Source organism: Mus musculus, chromosome 2, assembly GCF_000001635.26.
Source record: "Mus musculus strain C57BL/6J chromosome 2, GRCm38.p6 C57BL/6J".
Taxonomy (NCBI): Eukaryota; Metazoa; Chordata; class Mammalia; order Rodentia; family Muridae; genus Mus; species Mus musculus.
The window spans coordinates 121,266,168-121,287,725 of record NC_000068.7 but is presented as its reverse complement, the minus strand read 5'-3'; the positions used below and the strand labels follow the sequence as shown (position 1 = coordinate 121,287,725).

At 42.9% G+C, this 21,558-nt stretch overlaps 1 protein-coding gene across 16 annotated transcripts in view; it reads left to right on the top strand.

The window, feature by feature from the left end:
* Nucleotides 1–21,558, top strand: part of Trp53bp1 (transformation related protein 53 binding protein 1) — a 101,520-nt gene that overhangs the window by 8,629 nt on the left and 71,333 nt on the right. For 12 of the 16 annotated variants that reach the window (XR_003953350.1, XM_030251686.1, XM_017318937.2 and 9 more), the window contains 4 exons: nt 16,265–16,454; nt 17,018–17,202; nt 17,417–17,507; nt 17,738–17,822. Coding sequence is in view for 13 of the 16 variants with exons in the window: in XM_030251686.1 (XP_030107546.1) it covers nt 16,448–16,454; nt 17,018–17,202; nt 17,417–17,507; nt 17,738–17,822 (368 nt within the window). In the remaining 3 variants the exon portion in view is untranslated. Of the gene's footprint in view, nt 1–15,684; nt 16,064–16,264; nt 16,455–16,765; nt 16,822–17,017; nt 17,203–17,416; nt 17,508–17,737; nt 17,823–21,558 lie in introns of those variants that run through there. The other 4 variants (NM_001290830.1, NM_013735.4, XM_030251685.1 and 1 more) reach the window with 3 other exon arrangements.

Below are 21,558 nucleotides of genomic sequence, written 5' to 3'. Positions count from 1 at the left end.
AGATTGGCTCCAGGTATCTCTTATTCATTCTCTTCTGGGTGATGTGTCCATTATAGTCATTACAGTACCAGGGAGTATCTTAAAAGCTAGATGTAGTGGTGGAGTGTGTCCCTTAGTAGATGAGGCAAGAGGATTGCTAAAGTCAAGGCTCGACTGGGCTACATAGTAAAGCCGTAACTCAAACAAGCAAAATTCCATCAACAACAAACAATATTTTTAAGTCTTAAATTATACACATATTTGCACAACGTGCTCTGTAAAGAAAGCTGGAGTGTGTGCATGTATGCTCCAGATTTTCTTTTTCTTTTTTTTTTCTTTTTTTTTTTTTTCTCTCTTTTGAACAGGGTCTCCCTGGCTGACTGGAATGGAACTTACTATGTAGACCAGGCTGCGCTTGAACTCAGAGATTTACCTGTCTCTGCCTTCCAAGTGCTTAAATTAAAGGCATGCTCCAAAATACTTGGACAGATATTAATTAATTTTTGTCTGTCTGTGCCTCTGTTGTATATGAGCACGCGTGTTTCGGTAGCCATGGAGGCTGAAAGAAGTGGCATTGCAGGAGGTTGTAAGATGCCCAGTGTAGCCGGGCAGTGGTGGCGCACGCCTTTAATTCCAGCACTCGGGAGGCAGAGGCAGGTGGATTTCTGAGTTCGAGGCCAGCCTGATCTACAAAGTGAGTTCCAGGACAGCCAGGGCTATAAAGAGAAACCCTGTCTCGAAAAAAAAAAAAAAAAAAAAAGATGCCCAGTGTAGATGCTGGAGACAAACTTTGGTCCTCTGCAAGAGCAACAATCACTCTTAACCATGGAGTCTTCAGACCCTGTGCACCAGAATTTATAACGACAGGAAACACATGGGAAAGACTTAGAAAGCTGAATAAAGAAGAGTGGTATAGTGGCACACATCTGTTAGCCTTGCAGTTGGGAATTAGAAGCAGGAAGACCAGGAATTCACCCCTGGTTCCACAGCACGTTGAAGCCTGCCTCCATGCTGCATAACAGACCTCGTCTCACAAAATAAATAACAAAGGCCAAGCAACACGTTTTTACCTGTTTTGTGGCCATGTTTAAAATTCTGCTGTGTCAGAAGTTGTATAGTAAAAGTTAGTTACTCAAAAGCCCATTTATTGGTGTGTGGCGGTTGCAGGGCTTTAATCCCAGCAAAAGCAGGTAGATCTCCGAATTCAAGGCCAGCTTGATCCACATAGTGAGTTCCAGGCCAGCCAGGACTAAATAGTGAGCAAGACTCGGTGTCAAGTTAAAAAACAAAGCAAAACCACAAACAAATAACCCACCCAAAGGATTGTTGGAAAATTGTGATATGCATGAATGTAATACAGTCACGTGTGTAGCACATACAGTTGTTCTAGGTGACTGCAGAGCCCATCTTAGTGTTTTATTTAACTGTGGATTCCTTTGCCCATCACAGATGATCTTTAGGATGCCTCCATAACAGATACTGGGTATAAGAAATGCCTTTGAATTGTGAACATAGAAGGGCCATTGAATTGTGTGAAGCATCTCTAAGGGCCCACCACTGGAAGAGAAGTCCGTTATGCAAGAGGAAGACAGCAGCACAGACTTTCTCCTTAGGCCTGCACTAGCATGGTCATAAAGCAAAAACTGGAGGGCTAGGAAGATATTTCAGTCCATAAACTGTTTTCTGTGTAAGCACGAGATCCAGTTTAACCTCTATAACCCACATAAAAAGCCCCAAATGGTGGTATATGCTTGTAATCCCAGAACTTAAGGAGGCAGGGACAGGAGGATACCTGGGTTTTTCTGGCCAACCAGCTCAATTTAATTATTGAACCCTATGTCCCAGTGAGAGACACTACCTAAAAACAAAACAAAACAAAACAAAACAAAAAACCCACCAAAAAATGGTGTTTTTGGGGGCTGTAGAGATGGCTCCGGGGTCAGGAGTCTGAATAGTCAGAGAACCAGAGTTAAATTCTAAGCATCTACATGCACACAACCATCTGTAAGTTCATGGGAATTGATGCTTTTTTCTGCCTCTACAGGCACCAGATTTGCATATACTGTATAGACATACATGCAGACATACACATTAGATTGATAAATAAATTACAAACAGACTACCCCACCCAGGGATCCATCCCATAATCAACCACCAAACCAGACACTATTGCATATGCCAGCAAGATTTTGCTGAAAGGACCCTGATATAGCTGTGTGAGGCTATGCCAGTGCCTGACAAATACAGAAGTGGATGCTCACAGTCATCTATAGGATGGAACACAGGGCCCCCAATGGAGGAGCTAGAGAAAGCACCCAAGGAGCTGAAGGGGTCTGCAACCCTATAGGTGGAACAACAATATGAACTAACCAGTACCCCCAGAGCTTGTGTCTCTAGCTGCATATGTAGCAGAGGATGGCCTAGTTGGCCATCATTGGGAAGAGAGGCCCCTAGGTCTTGCAAACTTTATATGCCCCAGTACAGGGGAATGCCAGGGGCAAGAAGTGGGAGTGGGTGGGTAGGGGAGCAGGGCTGGGGGGGGAGGGTATAGGGAACTTTCGAGATAGCATTTGAAATGTAAATAAAATATCTAATAAAAAATTACAAACAAACAAACAAGGTAGACAAGAGTCCTGTCCTGGCTAGTTTTGTTTTGTTTTAGTTTGGTTTGGTTTTTCAAGACAGGGTTTCTATGTGTAGCCCTGGCTGTCCTGGAACTCACTCTGTAGACCAGGCTGGCCTCGAACTCAGAAATCTACCTGCTTCTGCCTTCCAAGTGCTGGGATTAAAGGGGTGTGCCACCACTGCCCAGCCTGGCTAGTTTTATGACATTAAGCTAGTGTGGTTTGGGAAAAAGGATTCTCAATTAAGAAATGACTTCATGGGAAAAGGGTGGGTAGAAAGAAAGAAAGAAAGAAAGAAAGAAAGAAAGAAAGAAAGAAAGAAAGAAAGAAAGAAAGAAAAAAAGAAAAAAAGAAAGGAAGAGAGAAAGGAAGGAAGGAAGAAAGAAAGAAATAGAAAGAAAGGAAAGAAAAGAAAGAAAAGAGAAAAGAAAAGAAAAAGAAAAGAAAGAAAGTGACTTCATAATATTTCTCTGTAGTCAACACTGTAGTGCATTGTTTTAGTGATTGATATGTTCATCCTGTTGTGGGTGGCTCTGTCCCTGGGCAAGTGGTCCTGGGCTGTGTAAGAAAACAGGTTGAGCAAGCCAGTAAGCAGCACCCTTCCATGGCTTCTCCATCAGCGGTTGCCTCCAGGTTTCTACCCTGCTTGGGTTCCTGCCTGACTTCCCTCAGTGATGGGCTGTGATTTGCAACTGTAAAGTGAAAAACAAAACCCCTCTCTTTCCCAAGTTGTTTTTGGTCATGGAGTTTTTCATCACAACAATAACTGTAACTAAGAAAGACCTCAGGAACATCACCTGAGTTTAATCTCTGGCCTTCACACCTGTGGACACAAGCACTGTCACTAGCACACTCACACGGTATTGTTACCTTGGTTGGCTGTATTTAAAGCAATTGGGGAGCTCAAAGCTCAGGCTTCTATCAGCTACTAAAGCATAATGTTGACTTAGATGTTAGATAAATCAAGCAAAATGGAAGAGGCATCTCTAAGGCTTTTCTGGAAATAACCTCATGCTTGCTAGTTAAGAGATTGAAGTTGTCTTCATGAGGACAGCACTTTCTTCTGATTAATTAGACTCACTCTGACTGTGTGGGTTGGTGAGAAAAAGACGCACAAGTCCCAGCTCAAAGTCCCTGTAACGAAGCCAGTCCTCGTAACTCTGACCTGAAAGATGCTGGCCTCTCTCTGACTTGTAGCCTGGTGAATGTCATTAGTGGTCCTGGGGTTTGAGCTCATATGGCAGAACCCCTCAGCCTGCTTTGCGAGGTTGCTTGGTCTTTTCAACCAGAATATCCAGCAGGAGCTCGGATTCCCACCCTGTGCTGGGTTTGGTTCTGCCAGTAAAGCATTCTTGATGCGGAGAGGGGAGTGTTGGGTTACAAGGTTGCTGTGTCACAGGCTTGTCCTTGGCTTTGGGGAAAAATACTCTGATCATAAAGCATACCTGCAAGTCACGGGGTCACATTTCCAGCACGAATAGACAGTCCATCTGTGAGACCTGGAGTCAAACCCTAAAAGGCAGGAGTTAATCTCTTGAACTTTGCCTTTGCTTTTCAAGTCAGAGTCTCACTATTTAACCCTGATATGTAGACCAGGCTGGCCTCAAACTCACAGAGATCCCCCTGCCTCTGCCTCCCGAGTACTGGGGTTAAAGACTAACTTTGCATTTATTCCTATGTCTGACCCTCAGGGAGACCCATGATAAATATTTGCTGAATAATTTTCCTAATTATAACTTGCTCACATAAGCATATGGATAGAACATTTATGTTTCTCTTTCTCTCCTAGAGCATTTTCTTTGTGAAGAAAAATAATTAAGATGTTTCTCTTTCCGTACAGGGGTGGTGTGGGATCGCCTAATCTTATTTTGGGGGAATCTATATACTGATTTTCATAGTTGCTAGGTAATTTATTTCCCACCAAGCATGTCCACGCTGTTCTAAGCACATACGTGATACTCATTCTGACCAGGGTGGGGCGACTCTGTGTCTGTGTGTCTTCTCACTTCCCATCGTCTTTGAAATAGGGGCTCTTGCTGCTGCAGCATATGCCAGGCTAGCCCTCAAGTTTCTGGGGCCTATTCATTTCACCATAGATGTTGTGGGATTAAAGCCATGTCCAACCCTGTCTGGGTTGTGTGAGTCCTGCATATCTCAAGTTAAGTTCTTGTGCTTGCATAGTGAGTAATTTACCACTGAGCCATCCCCCAACCTCACGGCAACTTTTCTTTATGGGTTTTGTTTAGTTTTGTTTTGTTGAGACAGGGTTTTGCTATATAACCCAGGCTGTACTTGAATTCTCCAGCCCCCTGCCTCTCTGCCTTTCGAATGCTGAGACTGCAGGCTCAAGCCAACATGATTGGCTCCAATCTTTTGTCTGAGGAAAACTGTCTCTTACCACAGGGTACTTTTAGGGCCTGTGTCTGTGGTGGCAGAAGTGATGTGTCTGTTATAACTTAGTTTTGAGGTCCTGACTGGTAAGCCAAACTTTGCACATACACTGCCCTCCCCAGAGTATTCATAAAATGTGTTTCACAGAATGCCTGGAGTGAAAAAAAAAAAAAAAAAAAAAGCATTCCTTTTGGTATTACAAAATCACAAGGACTTTTCCTCCTCAGTGACTTTTTGAAGATTTACCACTGCTCCTTTTTTTCTTTTGGTTTTTATATCCAGAGTTTCCCTGTGTAGCCCTGGCTGTCCTGGAACTTACTCAGTAAACCAGGCTGGCCTCAGATTCAGAGGTCCCTTTGCCTCTGCCTCCTGAGTGCTGGGCTTGCCACCCGCAGCAGGACTGAAGAGACCTGGGAGCTTGCCTAACTTCCCTTTGCAGCTCTCCTCCTGTGGATGCCCTGCACTAACCCTTTCTCTCCCTCCTTTTGGTGCTCAGTTCAGCCTGTGCCTTCTCCTCGAATGCTTTGTTCTTAACTTCCATCAAAGGGTTTATCTCGTTGCGTTCACCTTTATTCTCCGTTTATTTGTGGAATAAGGCTTTGTCTCCTTCCACAAAGACTTTTAAACCCAGCTCCTTCTGTGAAACTGACTTCCCGGTTTGTTAGCTGTGTGCGTCCCTTCTCTCTGCTTCAGCTTCATCCTCTGTAAAGTCACCACCATCGTGGGTGGTGAGGTAGCTCAGTGGTTAAAAGTGAACGCTGTTTTAGCTGAGCTGGGTGACACAGGCCTTTAGTCCCAGCGCTCGGGAGGCAGAGGCAGCAGGGCTACACAGAGAAACCCTGTATCAACAAAACAAAAAAGAAAAGAAGAAGGAAGAGAAAAGACAAAGTGCTTGCCATGTCAGCCTGACAGCCTGAGTTGAGTCCCAGGAACTCTTGCTTGAAGAGAGAACCAATTCCTGATGTCTGCATGTATGCCATGGCACATATGTACATGCATGTGTACATGCTAACACATACAATTCAAAGTGTTTTTACACTAGTCACTAAAATTATACTAATGGGAACTAGAGAGATTGCCCAGCCATTAAGAGCACATGATGCTCTTTTTTTTTTTTTTTTTTTTTTTTTACGAGACAGGGTTTCTCTGTATAACCCTGGCTGTCCTGGAACTCACTCTGTAGACCAGGCTGGCCTGGAACTCAGAAATCCGCCTGCCTCTGCCTCCGGAGTGCTGGGATTAAAGGCGTGCGCCACCACTACCCAGCACACTTGATGCTCTTGCAGAGGACCCAAGTTCAGTTCCCGGCACCCACATGGTATAGCTCATAACTGTAACTCTAGCTTCAGGATAGCCAATGCTCTTCTTCAACTTTTGAGGGCACACACACACACAAATATGGCACACATTCACACAGATACACATACGTGCACATATGAATGAAAACTTTTTTTTTTTTTGAGAAAAGGTTTCACTATGTAGATTAGACTAGCCTGGAACTCACTGTGTAGACTAGGCTTGCATTAAACTCACAGAGATCCTTCTGTAAATCATAACCATCTGTAACTCTGGTCCCAGGGGACCCAGTGACTTCTGAGCTCTGCAGGCACTAGGCACACACATGGTGCACAGACATACATGCAGACAAACTGCTCATACACATAAGAATAATTAAAAATTATAATTAAACATAGTATTCCATATGGAGGTATAAGTATGTTTAGCACAATGCTTGGAAGCTGCTCACTTTCCTACAATGATGAGCACTTTCTGTGTACCAGCAAATAGAACATACAAAGATCCTTTTAAAAATTATTATTTATTTTTTTGTAGAGCCTGCATTCTGGGGAGGGGTATCAGACAATAATGATCATGAGTCAGTTATAAAATATGTCAAAGGAGCCAGGCGTGGTGGCGCATGCCTTTAATCCCAGCACTTGGGAGGCAGAGGCAGGCAGATTTCTGAGTTCGAGACCAGAGAAACCCTGTCTTGAAAAACCCACAAAAACAAAAACAAAACAAAGCAAAACAAACAAACAAAAAACAAAACTAATAGGATAGGATGTTGAGGGAGGGAGGGAGGGAGGGAGGGAGGGGGAGAGAGAGAGAGAGAGAGAGAGAGAGAGAGAGAGAGAGAGAGAGAGAGAGAGAGAGAGAGAGAGAGAGAGAGAGAGAGCTACATCATGCTCTTGGGTATGCCTTATTTTTCCCCCCTAGGTGTTTCTCTTTTTATAGTCCTGTTTTTTTAATTAATTAAGTTACTCATTTAGTACTTTTGTGTGTATATGGCAAACTTCATGGGGTAGGGGCTTGTCTGTGCTTGGAGTACAGAGACCTGAGGTTAACACTAGCTGTCTTTATCACTTCCCATCTTATTTTTTTGAGACAGGGTCTCTCATTGAACCTGGAGCTTGGTGGTTTATCTAGAATAGCTGGCCAATAGCTCCTATCTGGGTTCTCTTCAAGCTAGCAAGTGTTCTTAGCCACTAAACTATTTCTCCAACTCCAAAAATGTCTGTTAATAAACTCCAACTCTATTTTTTTTTAAAAAGTTGAACACTAAGTACTTGGTAAGATTAAGTCATTATTAATCATCATTGGGTCTGTTAATGATGGCCTTACATTTAAATGATTTTTCTGTATTTTACATACACATAACAATGTTTACAAATGAAATTATATGCCCTATGGATTTGCTTAGGAACAACCAGCTTGGGAGTGATGGGTGTGTCTCAGTGTCAGAGTATTGGGCCTTTATTGATAGTTGTTGAAGTTGAATTATAAGTAATGAGTTATTTTAAATTTTTTCTATAAAAAATAATGGGTCTGGGTGCTCAGCATGGCTCAGTTCCATGCTCTTCTGGAGGGCTGAAGTCGGGTTCCCAGCAGCCGTGGGAGGCTCACAACTGCCCATAACTTCAGCTGCAGGGGATCAAATGCCCTCTTCTGGCCTCTTCAAGAATGCACAAATGTAGCCCTCTTTCTCACACACATACATGTAAATAAAACAGTGGGATCGGAGGTAAAGTGAATAAACAATGAATTAAAAAAGATAACTAAAATCATAATGAGGGGCTGGTGAGATGGCTCAGCAGGTAAGAGCACCCTACTGCTCTTCCAAAGGTCCTGACTTCAAATCCCAGCAACCACATGGTGGCTCACAACCATCCGTAATGAGAGATCTGACGCCCTCTTCTGGTGTGTCTGAAGACAGCTACAGTGTACTAATATATAATAAATAAATCTTTAAAAACAAAAACAAGGGGCTGGTGAGATGGCTCAGTGGGTAAGAGCACCCGACTGCTCTTCCGAAGGTCAGGAGTTCAAATCCCAGCAACCACATGGTGGCTCATAACCATCCGTAACAAGATCTGACTCCCTCTTCTGGAGTGTCTGAAGACAGCTACAGTGTACTTACATATAATCAATAAACAAATCTTAAAAAAAAAAAAAAAAAAAAAAACAAAAACAAAAACGTAATGAAGCACCAAAATTTTTTTTTAAATCTTTAGGGATTGGAGAGATTGCTCATGGGTTAAGAGCACTGAAAGGACCCTGATATAGCTGTCTCCTATGAGGCTAGGCCAGTGCCTGGCAAATACAGAAGTGGATGCTCACAGTCATCTATTGGATGGAACACAGGGCCGCCAATGGAGGAGCTGGAGAAAGCAACCAAGGAGCTGAAAGGGTCTGCAACCCTATAGGTGGGACAACAATATGAACTAACCAGTACCCCCAGAGCTTGTGTCTCTAGCTGCATATGTAGCAGAGGATGGCCTAGTCAGCCATCATTGGGAAGAGAGGCCCCTAGGTCTTGCAAACTTTATATGCCCCAGTACAGGGGAATGCCAGGGGCATTTTTAAAATTCCTTTTAAAAAAAGGACTCTGGGGGCTGGAGAGATGGCTCAGCGGTTAAGAGCACTGACTGCTCTTCCAAAGGTCTTGAGTTCAAATCCCAGCAACCACATGGTGGCTTACAACCATCTGTAATGAGATCTGATGCCCTCTTCTGGTGTGTCTGAAGACAGCTGCAGTGTACTTACATAAAGTAATAAATAAATCTTTAAAAAAAAAAGGACTCTGGATTAGATATAGTAGTGCATACCTATAATTTTCTTTCTTTTTCTCTTTTTTTAATATTATGGATACACTCCTGCTCTTGTTTTTTTAAGACATATATGCTCTTTTTCCTTTTCCTTTTCCTTTTCCTTTTCCTTTTCCTTTTTCTTTTTCTTCCTCCTTTCCTTTCCTTTCCTTTCCTTTCCTTTCCTTTCCTTTCCTTTCCTTTCCTTTCCTTTCCTTTCCTTTCCTTTCCTTTCCTTTCCTTTCCTTTCCTTTCCTTTCCTTTCCTTTCCTTTCGTATAACAAGGTCTGGCTGTCCTGGAACTCACTCTATAGACTAGGTTGGTCCTGAACTCAGAAATTCACCTGCCCCTGTTCTGCCTCCTGAGCGCTGGTGTTAAAGGCATGTCCCATCATGCCTGGCTCTACTTGTAATCTTCACACTCAAGAGATAGTGATAGGAGGGTAAAGTAGTCAAGGCCAGCCTTAGCAAGAGTGTGACTTTGAGTCTAGTTCCATGAGACCCTGTCTTACACACACACACACACACACATCTCTAAACTGGATGTAGTGACACACAACTATAATCCCAGAATTTAGGAGACGGAGGCTGGCAGATCAACAAAAGTTTAGGGCCAGCTGAGGTTACACAGTGAATTTCAACCTGACCAGGTTCTGTATCAGGCCTTTTCTCAAAAACAAACAAACAAAAACAAAAGAACAAAAAACAGACAAAAACTTACAAAGCAAAACAAAACAAAACAAAATCCAAAAAACACAGCAGCAAGGACATAATAGCAGTCTTCCACCATTCAAAACAAAAGCATCTGAAAGCACACAGCTAGCAGAGCACATTAGGAGTAGATGAGGTTAGTTTAAGCACACTCACTTAGATATGTCAGCTGGACATCCAAGGGAAGACACTGAGGAAGGAGTTACATATTTCAGTTTGGAACATGGAAGAACTGTATGGGATAAAGATAATAAGTTTTAAGTTACATAAATGGCATATATGTATGTATAACAATCCTGATTATGGTATGTGTGCATGTATAACAATAATCCTGGATGGCATCAAGAAGGAAGCAATATAATATGGAATTTAGAACAAAGCAACTCTATGACTATTTATTAGAATGGCTTCATTAAATTTCTTTGTTTTGACTTCTTAAAATTCATACAGTCCTTTAAAAAACATGTCTTTACATTTTTATTACATTTATTTATTTATTTGTATAGTGGGTGCATGCAAGTAAGCCATAGTGCCCAGATGGAGGTCAGAGGGCAGCTTGTGGGAGTCTGTTCTCTCACATGGTCATGTGGGACCCTGGAACTGAACTCAGATCTTCAAGCTTGGTGCCAAGTGCCCTTACCTTACAAAAGGGTAAGTGCTCTTACCATTTTACCAGCCCTCTTGCAGTGCTTTGTTGAATTTTGAACTATCCTGATCCCAGAAGGTCTGGTATCATATAATCCAGAATGGCCTTGAACTCTATATATGTCCAAGGCTGGTCTTGACTTCCAGATTCTCCTGCCTTCTTGTGCCAAGAGCTGTGATTACAGGTGTGCACTACTACAACCAGTTTCATATTTCTTATAGTTTGTAAGTTTCTTGAAGATGTCTTTTACTTCATTCCCTCTCTACCACTACATGAAGTAAAAATAGCCCCTTGTATGCAAGTAGATTGAAATTAATGAATGTGAGCTCCTGGAGAAACTTTTGATCAGAAGTTGAGTTTTTTACTTCCTCTGGATGTTTACCAGAGATCCTGTGGTGAACACACATGGGCTTGGGAAAGACCTACTACTGCTTCCTGGCTCTGTCCAACTCATATTAACCTCCCTTTTCTTTCACTTTTGACATCCTGGGGATGTGAGCCACTATGTCTGGCTAATTTTGTTTTATTGTTTTTTTCTCTCTCTTTATTGAAAGACTTTTCTAAACTGGAGGTGGTAGCAAAACTCTGTAATTTTTGCATTCTGGATGTGGAGGCACGAGGGTGAGGTCCTCATGGCAGTTTGAATATGCTTGACTTAGGGAGTGGCGCTATTAGGAGGTGTGGCCTTGTTGGTGTAAACATGGTTGGTTTTGTTGGAGGAAGTGTTTCACTGTGGAGGTGGGCTTGGAGACCCTCCTCCTAGTTGCCTTTGGATCAAGATGTAGAACTCTCAGATCCTCTCCAGCACCATGTCTGCCTAGACACTGCCATGCTTCCTGCCTTGATGATAATGGTGGACTGAACCTCTGAACCTGTAAGCCAGCTTCACTTAAATGTTGTCCTTTATAAGACTTGCCTTGGTCATCATGTGGCTTTTCACAGCAACTAACTAAAACACAGTGCTCAGGAGCCTCACACATGCTAGGCAGGCACCTCTGAACTGCTTCCTGGTCCTGCATATCAGCATTTGAGATCCAAAGACTGCAGAATTGACGATGTCACTCAGTAGAGAGCAGGGGCAGGGGAGGAGATGGGAAGTAGGTCGAAACCTCAGACTGTGTGTGCAGGGCTTGCTATGCACACAGAGGATGGAAGGGGAAAAAGCTACAGCTCATCACAGCTAACCTTGTGCTTTGAACCCACGCACAGTGGTGCCACTAAGAGCATGTACTCCCAGTGCTTGGGAGATAGATACAAGAGATCAGGAGTTCAAAGTTGAGGCCAGTCTGAACTATTCAAAAAAAGAAAAGGAAGAAGGAAGGGGAGGAGTTGGAGGAGGAGGAGGAGGAAGAGGAAATTCTGACAAACTACAACATGAATTGTTTTGATGATATTGTGTTAAATAAGCCAGATCAGACACAAAGGACAGATGTATAATTAGACCTCTGTGGTACCTATAGTTGGAACTTTTTAAAAAAGATTTATTTATTTTATTTATGTTTATTTTATTTATTTTTATTTATATTTATCCGATTGCAGATGGTTGTGAGCCATCATATGGTTCCTGGGAACTGAACTCAGGACCTCTGGAAGAACAAACAGTGCTCTTAACCACTGAGCCATCTCTCCAGCCCTAGTAGGAACATTCTTAGAGCCAGAGATTAGAATGGTGATTACCTGGGTTTCAGGAGAGGAGGATAAGGAGTTAACATTTAATATGGACAGTCGTAAAGATGAAGAACACAGAGATGAAGATGGTTGTACCACACAATGTGAGTGTACCCAATGGTGCCAAGCCATGTACTTAAAAAAGGTCAAAATGTCCATGGTGGTAGTCCATGGCTTTAATTCTAGCACCCAGGAGGCAGAAGTAGGAAGATTGCCGCAACTTTGAAGTTAGCCTGGTTTACAGAGTCCCAGTCCAGCCTGGACTACATAGTGTGTCATTCTATCTTGAAAGGAAAAAAGAAATCCAATCAATGAATGAACAAAACCAAGCAATAGTGGTTAAACTAATAAACTTTCTTGCTGCAGTATTTTCACGCAGGTGGTACAAAATGTCACTCTGTTGCCTAGGCTCGCCTGGAACTCATAGCCCTCCTTCTACTGCTCCTGCTGTAGCCTTCTAAGTCCTACACTAAAGGTATGAGCCACTATACTTGACTTTATTTTCCTGAACACTCTGCCTAGATCAACACAGGGACATTTTGCCATATTGTTTCTAATCTTTTTGTACTCTCTTACATTCATCTTTTGTTTAAGACAGAGCCTTTCTGTAGCCCTGGCTGGCCTGGAACTCATTAATGTAGACCATACTGGCCTGGAATTCAGAGAGATCCTCCTGTCTCTGCCTACTAGATACTGAGATGAAAGCTGTATGCTACCATGTCCAGCTAATAACTTTTTAATTAAATTATTTTAAATTAAAATATTTTTTAAATTAAAAAGAGTGACAGAGGGGTGTGTAGGGATAAAGCATGCTGCCTAGGGTTGAGTCTATTGTTGGGTTTGCAGGCGTTGGTAGGATTATCCTAGAGATAGTTTAGCCTAGTTCATAAATGACTTTAGCAGGTTCACTGTCCCATCTTGCCCTCATCTTTTGTTGTCTTAGCTTCTTCCCACAGATGTGGTGTTGGCAGTGTCCCAGTTTCTCCTGCTTTCTTCACTTTTGTTTAATTGTGAGTCTCGACCATTGGGAATACCTATAACCAACATTGGAGGGAAAATACATTCTGAAACCAAACAAAGGCTCTGCATTAACCATTGGGCAATTTGTCACTGCTAACCTCTGTAGCTATACAGACTGGGTTCAAATAGGAACTCTTATTACCTTGGAGACCTTACACAGTTTTTTTTTTTTAATGTCCCTAAGCCTTGGTCTGCTCATCTGTACCTTTCATAGAGTATGATGCTATTAGGTGAGGTCATGTTAAGCAGCACAGTATCTGTCACATGGTGAATATATAGTAATGGATGTCACTAATTATAACACTGGTATGTGATTGGCCACACGTTTGTAGGTTCCAACACAACAGAAGGCAGCTTAAGGGTTAGAACCAACGATGGTTAGTTATAAATCAGCTTGGAATACTTTACTCTCAAAGATTAAAGGGGATGTATGACTGTGTCCCTATTTGTTAAATTAAATACTTCTCAGATCCTCAGTGGAGTTCTCTGCCGCTGAGGTCCAAAGCTATGCTCCCTGTGGGCAACCATTAAGCACATTTAAAGGCTGGTCAATGTGGGTTAAACTGGCTGGAGTTCTTCTGTTTAGAGACATCTGTGAGGATACATGAGAAAAAGACTTGGCAAACTAAGTCACATCACATTTATTTCTTGTTGTTTGGTTGGTTGAAATTTATTATTGAATTGTGGCACCCGGTGGGATGATCCCAGCTTGATGAGGTTTTCAAGATATTAGAGACAACCTGAGAGTAAATGGCTTTAAACTTCAGGGGAAAGGATTTAGGTGGGTTAATCAGGAGAAACATTTTCTGACAATGAAGCATGTTGAATTTTAAAGCAAGGTAACAGAGTCTTGTGCATTTTTCTTCTCAGGGAGGGGCTTTAGGGGGGAAAGTAGAGATGAAGCTGTGAATGGAGGCGCTGATGCTTCTTTGCAGGGGCATCAAAGCCTGCGCTCTCCTAGGTAATCACCTAGGATTAAGTCAGTTAGAGCCCCAGGGTCACCATCCTGCTTGTCTTTTCTTTTGTTTTTTAAAGATTTGTTTATTTTATGTATGTAAGTACCCAGCTGCTCTCTCCAGACACACCAGAAGAGGGCGTCCGATCTCATTACAGATGGTTGTGAGCCACCATGTGGTTGCTGGGAATTGAACTCAGGACCTCTAGAAGAACAGTCAGTTGGTTTAACCCCGGAGCTATCTCTCCAGCCCAGCTTCCTGTATTTTCATGTCTTCTGGGATAATTCAATGACTAACTTAATCACCACACTAACAAGGAGTTCAGTTTTTCTTCCCAGTATTTTTAATTTTTAAAATCTCTTGATTTAGTTAGTAGTGGGAATGGCTCAGGTTCATTTACTTAATCTTAATTTAATGTGTCCTTCTTAGTTTTATGAATTGAAGTTCCTTTAAGAATTATTTTTATTTGGTTTGTATGAGTTTTTGCTTGCTGTATGTATATGCAGTGCCCATCAAGGCCAAAAGAGAACGTGGGATTCCCTGGATTTGCAGTTACAGAAGGTTGTGAGCCACTGTGTGGGTGGTGGGAATCGAACCTGGGTCCTCTGGAAGAGCAAGCAGTTCTCTTAACTGCTGAGCATCTTTCCAGTGCTTAGTTTTATGAATTTTGACAAACACATTTTTTTAAAACATCAAAGTAATCAGAAAGACCTGGGTCTATGTCTCTCTAGGGGAAGAGAGCTGCAGTTGTCATGGTGGCCCTGAGGAGAGGGCTCTGTGGGAGTCAGCTCAGTCTGCCCAGTCTTAGACCTAGTTGGTCTCCTTCCTCTCAAGCTAAGCAGACTGATACACTTAGTGCTCTGCTATAGTTGAGGTCGGCTTGAGGTGGGGTCTTTTTTTTTTTTTTTTTTGATTGCATTGATTTGATGTCTAGTACTCAGTAGAGAAACTCAGGAGTCAATCATGAATGATTTTAGGATTAAGAGGTAAGATGTGTCTCTGTGATTTGGGTCATTTTTGCTCTACTTGTAAAACATTCTAGGATTGGAATTTTAGTTATAACAATAGATCCTAAAATTTTCAGAGCGATTTCGTTTAAGCTGATCCTTTTGTTCCCACAAGTAATGCGTATGAAGACAACATGCTTTGATTTTTGGGTTAGGAGAATATGATCACTGTAATTTATAGCAGCAGAGAGGAGATTGGCTGGTAGGATGCTCCTCTCTAAGCTTGGCTTATTTCAAGTGCTAAACTGGGCATTTATAGAAGTTGAGAATCATGTATGGGCTGTGCCTAAATAATTCTGAGTCTGGAGTAGAGAAAACCGCCTCCATTTTAATGCCTTCTATGTATATTCTTGGCACTGTGCTAGGTGCTTTCCCTCCTGACAGCTGCTTGGTTAGAATTCTAGCCCAGATCCAACGGCTCTTTAAATTAAAATGACAGTGAAACCACATATGTATCTTGAGCTCAGTTCATTAATAGTTGTCACAGCTGCCACACCCTTTATAAGACCCTGACACCATGATTAGGATAATTAAATCTCTGGGCCTGGATCCTTTAGGTCATTGAGTTAGTAGGGGTGACAGCTGTTCTCTTTGCTTCTAGTTTGAGGATTACAATGCTCAGTTCGTTCAATGGGAGGTGCAAAGCGTCTGGGGCTGCTGCAATTCCCTAAAAGAAAGGGCAGAGAGAGACAAATAGGGAAGCTTGAAAGGGAGTGGGAACACGAAGACAATATAAAACAACAAAATCAAAACTGCCAGAGACATAGAGTGGGAAAACGGAAGCCTTTAAATTCAGGCAGAGGTCTACAAATGGGATCCTGATCGACACTGGCAAACCCCACAGAGGCTTCTCTTCCATTTCACCATTTCAGAAGTACTAGCTCTCCTCAATTCTCCTCCTCTTTGCCCTTTCTTTGAAAATCCAGGAGACTCTCCTTTTCCACGGAAGTCAGTGAAGGGGCCGAAGCCCTCAAGTGTGAGTAGTGAGTACCCCCGTCCTTCAGGCAGGGGTTTTTATTTCATGCCCTCTTAATGTCCCTTCGGTTCAAGGATACTGTCATGCTGGCTGTATTAGGGGGAGGGCCTGCGACGTCCATGCTACCATGGAAACACGCCGCCGTGTTCCTTTTCTTACGCTGGGGGCGGGCACTTCACCTCAGCCACCTATCATCCATAGGATTTCCTGAGTGGCAGACAACAGCAGCGAATGGGCGATCCGATATTGCGTGACGTGACGGGAAAAGGGGGAGCTCGCGGCCAGTGGCGGCGGTGGCGACAGTGGCGACCTGGGGATCGACCTGGAGGGGCCTGGGCAGCGTGCAGAAACCTCTAGATCCAGCGCGAGGCACCTCTCGCCGGGATGCCAGGTAGTGCTGCGAGCGGAGCCGAGCTAGCGGGCCGCAGAGGCCCGGGTGGCGGGCTTGAAGGGCTGGCCGCCTGGAGGGGGCGGGGTGGCAAGCATGGCGGCGGTGACGGGGACGGGGTTGGAGGGCCGGGGAGGGGGTGGGGAGGCAGCCGCCGCGGTGGTCCTGAGGCCGCATGAGGGCCGTGGGCTTCCCGCCCGCCGGGGTTGCGAAGAGGTCTTCCCGGGGCTCAGTGGCGTCAGAACGCGGGGAGAGTTGTGTGGGGGATGGAAAGGGGCGGGGAGAAGAGGTGAGGAAGGAAGCGTGTCTGAGGGAAGGTGAAGAGAAAGGAGGGAGGGAGGGGGAGATCGAAGGATCCAGAGGCGCGGTGGTAAATAACGGAGAAATGAGGGCTGGGGAGATGGCTGAGAAAGTGCTAAGAGCGATTGCAAATGTGGGCTACTGGGTAGCCCTAGAATGGTCCCTTTCTCGATCTCACACTTCCGCCCCTTTATTTAGTCTCAGATTGTGTGTGGAAAGCTCAATAGGGTTACTCTTCGAACTGATCTTTTGTTATTCCATTCCAGGGGAGCAGATGGACCCTACTGGAAGTCAATTGGATTCAGATTTCTCTCAGCAAGACACTCCTTGCCTGATAATAGAAGATTCTCAGCCTGAAAGCCAGGTTCTGGAAGAAGATGCAGGCTCTCACTTCAGCGTGCTATCTCGACACCTTCCTAATCTGCAGATGCACAAAGAGAACCCCGTGTTGGTGAGTGAGTGATGATGCCCTGTTCAAGTTATTATTTTTTTCTGACCCCCCTACACCAAACTAACCCAGAAAATTAACGTGTTTAGTTGATTGTTAGCTTTTGGATAAAGTTGGTGGGGAACGAAAAATGAAATCAACGTGTTCTCACCCACAGAAAGGTCCCTGTTGTACTACTTTGTGTACTGTGAGGATCTTATGTGCTCATGTTTTCTAGGATATTGTATCAAATCCGGAACAATCTGCTGTAGAACAAGGAGACAGTAATAGCTCATTCAATGAACATCTGAAAGAAAAGAAAGCTTCAGGTGAGCAGTTGAAGGCTTGGCTCTCTGCAGTGTTTAAGGTCCTGTGGGGGCAGAACGATTTAAACATGCAGTTGAGATTATGTGTAAGGAAGCCTAGTTTGTTATCTAGTGTTCAGTAAGCCTTTGGATACCCGTGATTAGTTTGGTGTTGCCTCCATTTCTCAATTTGTATTAAAATTTGATGGCAAATGTCTTCTGTGCTAATATCCACCTCCTTCTGTCTTTTTCAGATCCTGTGGAGTCTTCTCATTTGGGTACCAGTGGTTCCATCAGTCAGGTCATTGAACGGTTACCTCAGCCAAACAGGACAAGCAGGTAAACTATTGTTTCAGTCAAAGGAGTTGATTTCAATTTACTATTCGATCGACTCTTATCTGTACCTGCTGATTCATCCCAAAGATAAAGATATTAATCTTGTTTTGTGAATTGGGGAGTGGGATTTGGGGATTCTATAGGTAGTTCTGTTTTAGGACTGAGAGCTGGGATCTCTTTTGTGAAGTAACACTTCGTTCAACTCCTACAACTTCAAATTGTAATGTATACCCTAAAGAGTTTTCAAGTTTTACAGTGTCTTATGCATATCAGGATGGTGGTGTCCTCTGTGTTAGGCCTGCTACTGACTTCTGACATAATCTTAAGTTAATTCTATCCTTAAGCAGCTGTGCAGTAAAGACATTGTCCCCAGTGGGGTACTGATGGGCAGGGACATTAAAGCTTTACTATGTTCAGGGAGAGCCAGCCCTTCCTTCTCTTTCTTACTATTCTGTTTCTCAGGCTTCTGCCCGGTTCTTCTTTGGTCAAAGAACACAGACAGCCTTAGTAGCCTTGAGGAGGAGGCTGAGGCTCTGGTTAAGAGAGAGGGATGTTAGCCTGACATGTCTGCAACTGTGCTTTACCTTAGAGTGTTTTGTCTGCAGTGTGTTATATTGTATTTGCACATACGTTTTTCCCTCACGAAGAAATGTGTACTTTTAATCAGTCTGAAAACTAGTGTGCTCATCTTGACCATTGGATAACTTTCATGAGGCTCATAATGTTAAAATATATTTGAAGGAGTTTGGATTTAAAAATGGGAGCCTGATATGGTCTTGTACAACTTTCATTCCAATTCTTCTGGGGCAGGAGTGGGTAGATCTATGTGAATCCAAGACCATCCTGGTGTACAAGTAGACTTCCAGACCAGCCAGGGCTAGGGACCTCCCCGCTCCAAGTAAATAAATAAACAAATAAATTTATTTCTCCTGTAGCTTGCATTTCTTGCTTTTGGGATTGCTAGTCCTTGCTGTCTTCAGTTTGCCCTAATTACAGGTGGACGCCTCCCGTGGGCATTCCTTGCCGTTTGTCATGATGCTTGTCCCTATACCCGACTGCTTCAACTTACCTGTGACTATATTGTTTGTTTCGTTTTTGATACATAGTCTCATTCTGTAGTCCATGCTGTTCTGTAACTCACTGTGTAGTACAGTCTGACCTCTAATAGTGGTGATCCTCCTGTCTCAGCCCTCAGTTGCTGAGATTACAGGTGAGCCATCACGCCTGGTGCCACGTACCTTTTGTTATCTTTCTTTGCTTTGGTTTCTAATGTCTTTGAGGAATTCGTGCTGGAGCAGATGTGCTTTTCTGGCTTGTAACCTGGGTGCACGGTAGGGACAAGAACTGGCACGCTCCATTGTAACATTTTAACTACAGCAGTGCTGTCTGGGTGCTCCAGGCTGCCTTTCCGGTTTGAAATCAATGTGTTGCTCTTGCTCTTTGTGTAAATACGGATTTTATGGCCATGTTCAATAGATGTACTGTGTGACATGTACTTTGTTATCATGGGGCTTGTAACTTAATAGGGGGAGACCCAGTTTTTACCTCAGTCCTAAGTTGCAATTATGTTTATTACAAAGAGAACAATGTGTAAATAATCCAGCTGGGAGTAAAGGAATACTTCTTTGAGGAATGCAGTCTAAACAATAAATGCAAATGTGTTAGTCACAGTTAGGGGGTTGAGACGCTGCCATGCCCCATGAGAGGAAGATCTTTCCAGAGAGTGCATTCCATGTGCAGAGGCCACAGAGCTGGGGAGAATTTGAGACTGATTCCAAAAGAGTGGAAGTTTCTCAGAACACAAAACAAATAACACACACAAATAGCATACACATTTACACACACAGTATACATATACACAGTATGCATGCACTTACAGCACACATACACACAGCACACACATAGTACACATACATAGCACACATACATGCACCTAGAATCTTTTCTGAATAGCGGATATTTTGAAACACTAACTCTGCTTGGGAAAATTTTTTTGTGTCATAAAATTCCCCCTGCCCCATCTTGTTTTACCCAGAGTTCTGATGATATAAACAGATGTCCCTAAATAGGGATTGTCCTATAATATAACATGGAGGAATACATATATTTAAATTTTCCTGTTAGATTTTTAAAAATTGTTTTTTGTGTTTGAGGGGCAGATATACACATATACTGTGGAGGTCAGAGGATAGCTTACAGGAGGGAATCAGTTCTTCTCCCATGTGTATTTTGGGGTTTGAACTCAGATCAACAAGCTTGGTGGCAAGTATCTTCACTGACTGGGTCATCTTCCTGGCCCCAAATATTGTCATTTTAAATATTCATTTGTATGTATTTAACTTTTTGAGGTTTCATTCTATGTGTAATGGATATTTGCCTGTACGTTTATGTCTGTGCACAACATGTATTGAGTGCCCCATGAGACCAGGAGAAGGTGTTGGATCCTCTGCAACCTGAGTTACAGATGGTTGCTAGCTGCCACGTGGGTGCAAGGAAGTGACCCCAGTCCTCAGGAAGAGCAGCCAATGTGGAAAGACTGATGTGTGGGTCATATATTGGAGCTGTGGCACAAGTTTGTTTTATTAAAAAGAAATGTAAAGTTAAAAAAAAAAAAGCAACCAATGCGCTTAACTGTGGAGCTATCTCTGTAGTCTAACATGTTTATTTTCATTATTTCATTTAGAGCTTTGTGTATCGTAGGCAAGCTGTGTACTCCTGAGCTATATCTAAAGCCCCCATGAAACATTCTTGAGTTAGGATAGTTGTACACTCACACACTATTATAGGAAATAGTGCAGAGTTCATTTACATGCCTGTAAATTTAGTAATTGGGAGGCCAAGGCAGGGGGACCATTTTGGAGTTTGAGGTCAACTTGGACTACATAGTGAGTTCAAGCATAACCTAGCATTTATAGTGAATCTATCTCAACAAACAAGAACTAAAAACAGAATACAGGGAGAGATTGAGTATACTTTGCCTTGTGTCTGTTATGGTAAGCTTACAGAGCTGTACTATTACAGCCAGATTGCTGATTCAGGCATTCTCTTAGATTCTGTTAGGTTGTGGTTGGGTACTGTGTATCTAGTTTATCACTTGTGTGGATTTGTGTGTTTCCACTACAGTCAAGAGACTGAACAGTTGTGTACAGAGATGTCTGATATTCTTTCTAAAGTCATACCTCCCTTCACCGGGTGTACCTGAACCCTTAGCAGTCATTAACCTATGTTAATTTAGCAAATTATTTCAAAATGTTATATAAATATGCAAGTATATGTGACTTTTTTTTTTCTGTCAGCATAACTTTTGGGAGGCCCATCAAAGTGTTTCTTGTGTATCTGAGTAGTCTTTTAGAGTATATCAGATACGCCATTATTCATAGGTTGAAGCATATATTTTTAAGTTTTTGACTATTGTAAATGAAACTATTATAAATACTTGTGCAAATTATTATTATTATTATTTTATGTCTTTGAGTATGTGTGTGTGAGTGTGCAGGTGGAGGTCAGAAAGGACAACTGTGATTTTCTTTTTCCACCGTGTGGGTTCCTGGGATTGAATGAACGAAGGCTGTCAGACTCCATGTGTGTGCATAGATATATATGTATATTTACACAAAGGCCAGGAAGATTGCTCAGCAGGCAAAGGCTTCTTTCCCTTCCCTTCCCTTCCCTTCCCCTTCCCCTTCCCCTTCCCCTTCCCCTTCCCCTTCCCCTTCCCCTTCCCCTTCCCCTTCCCCTT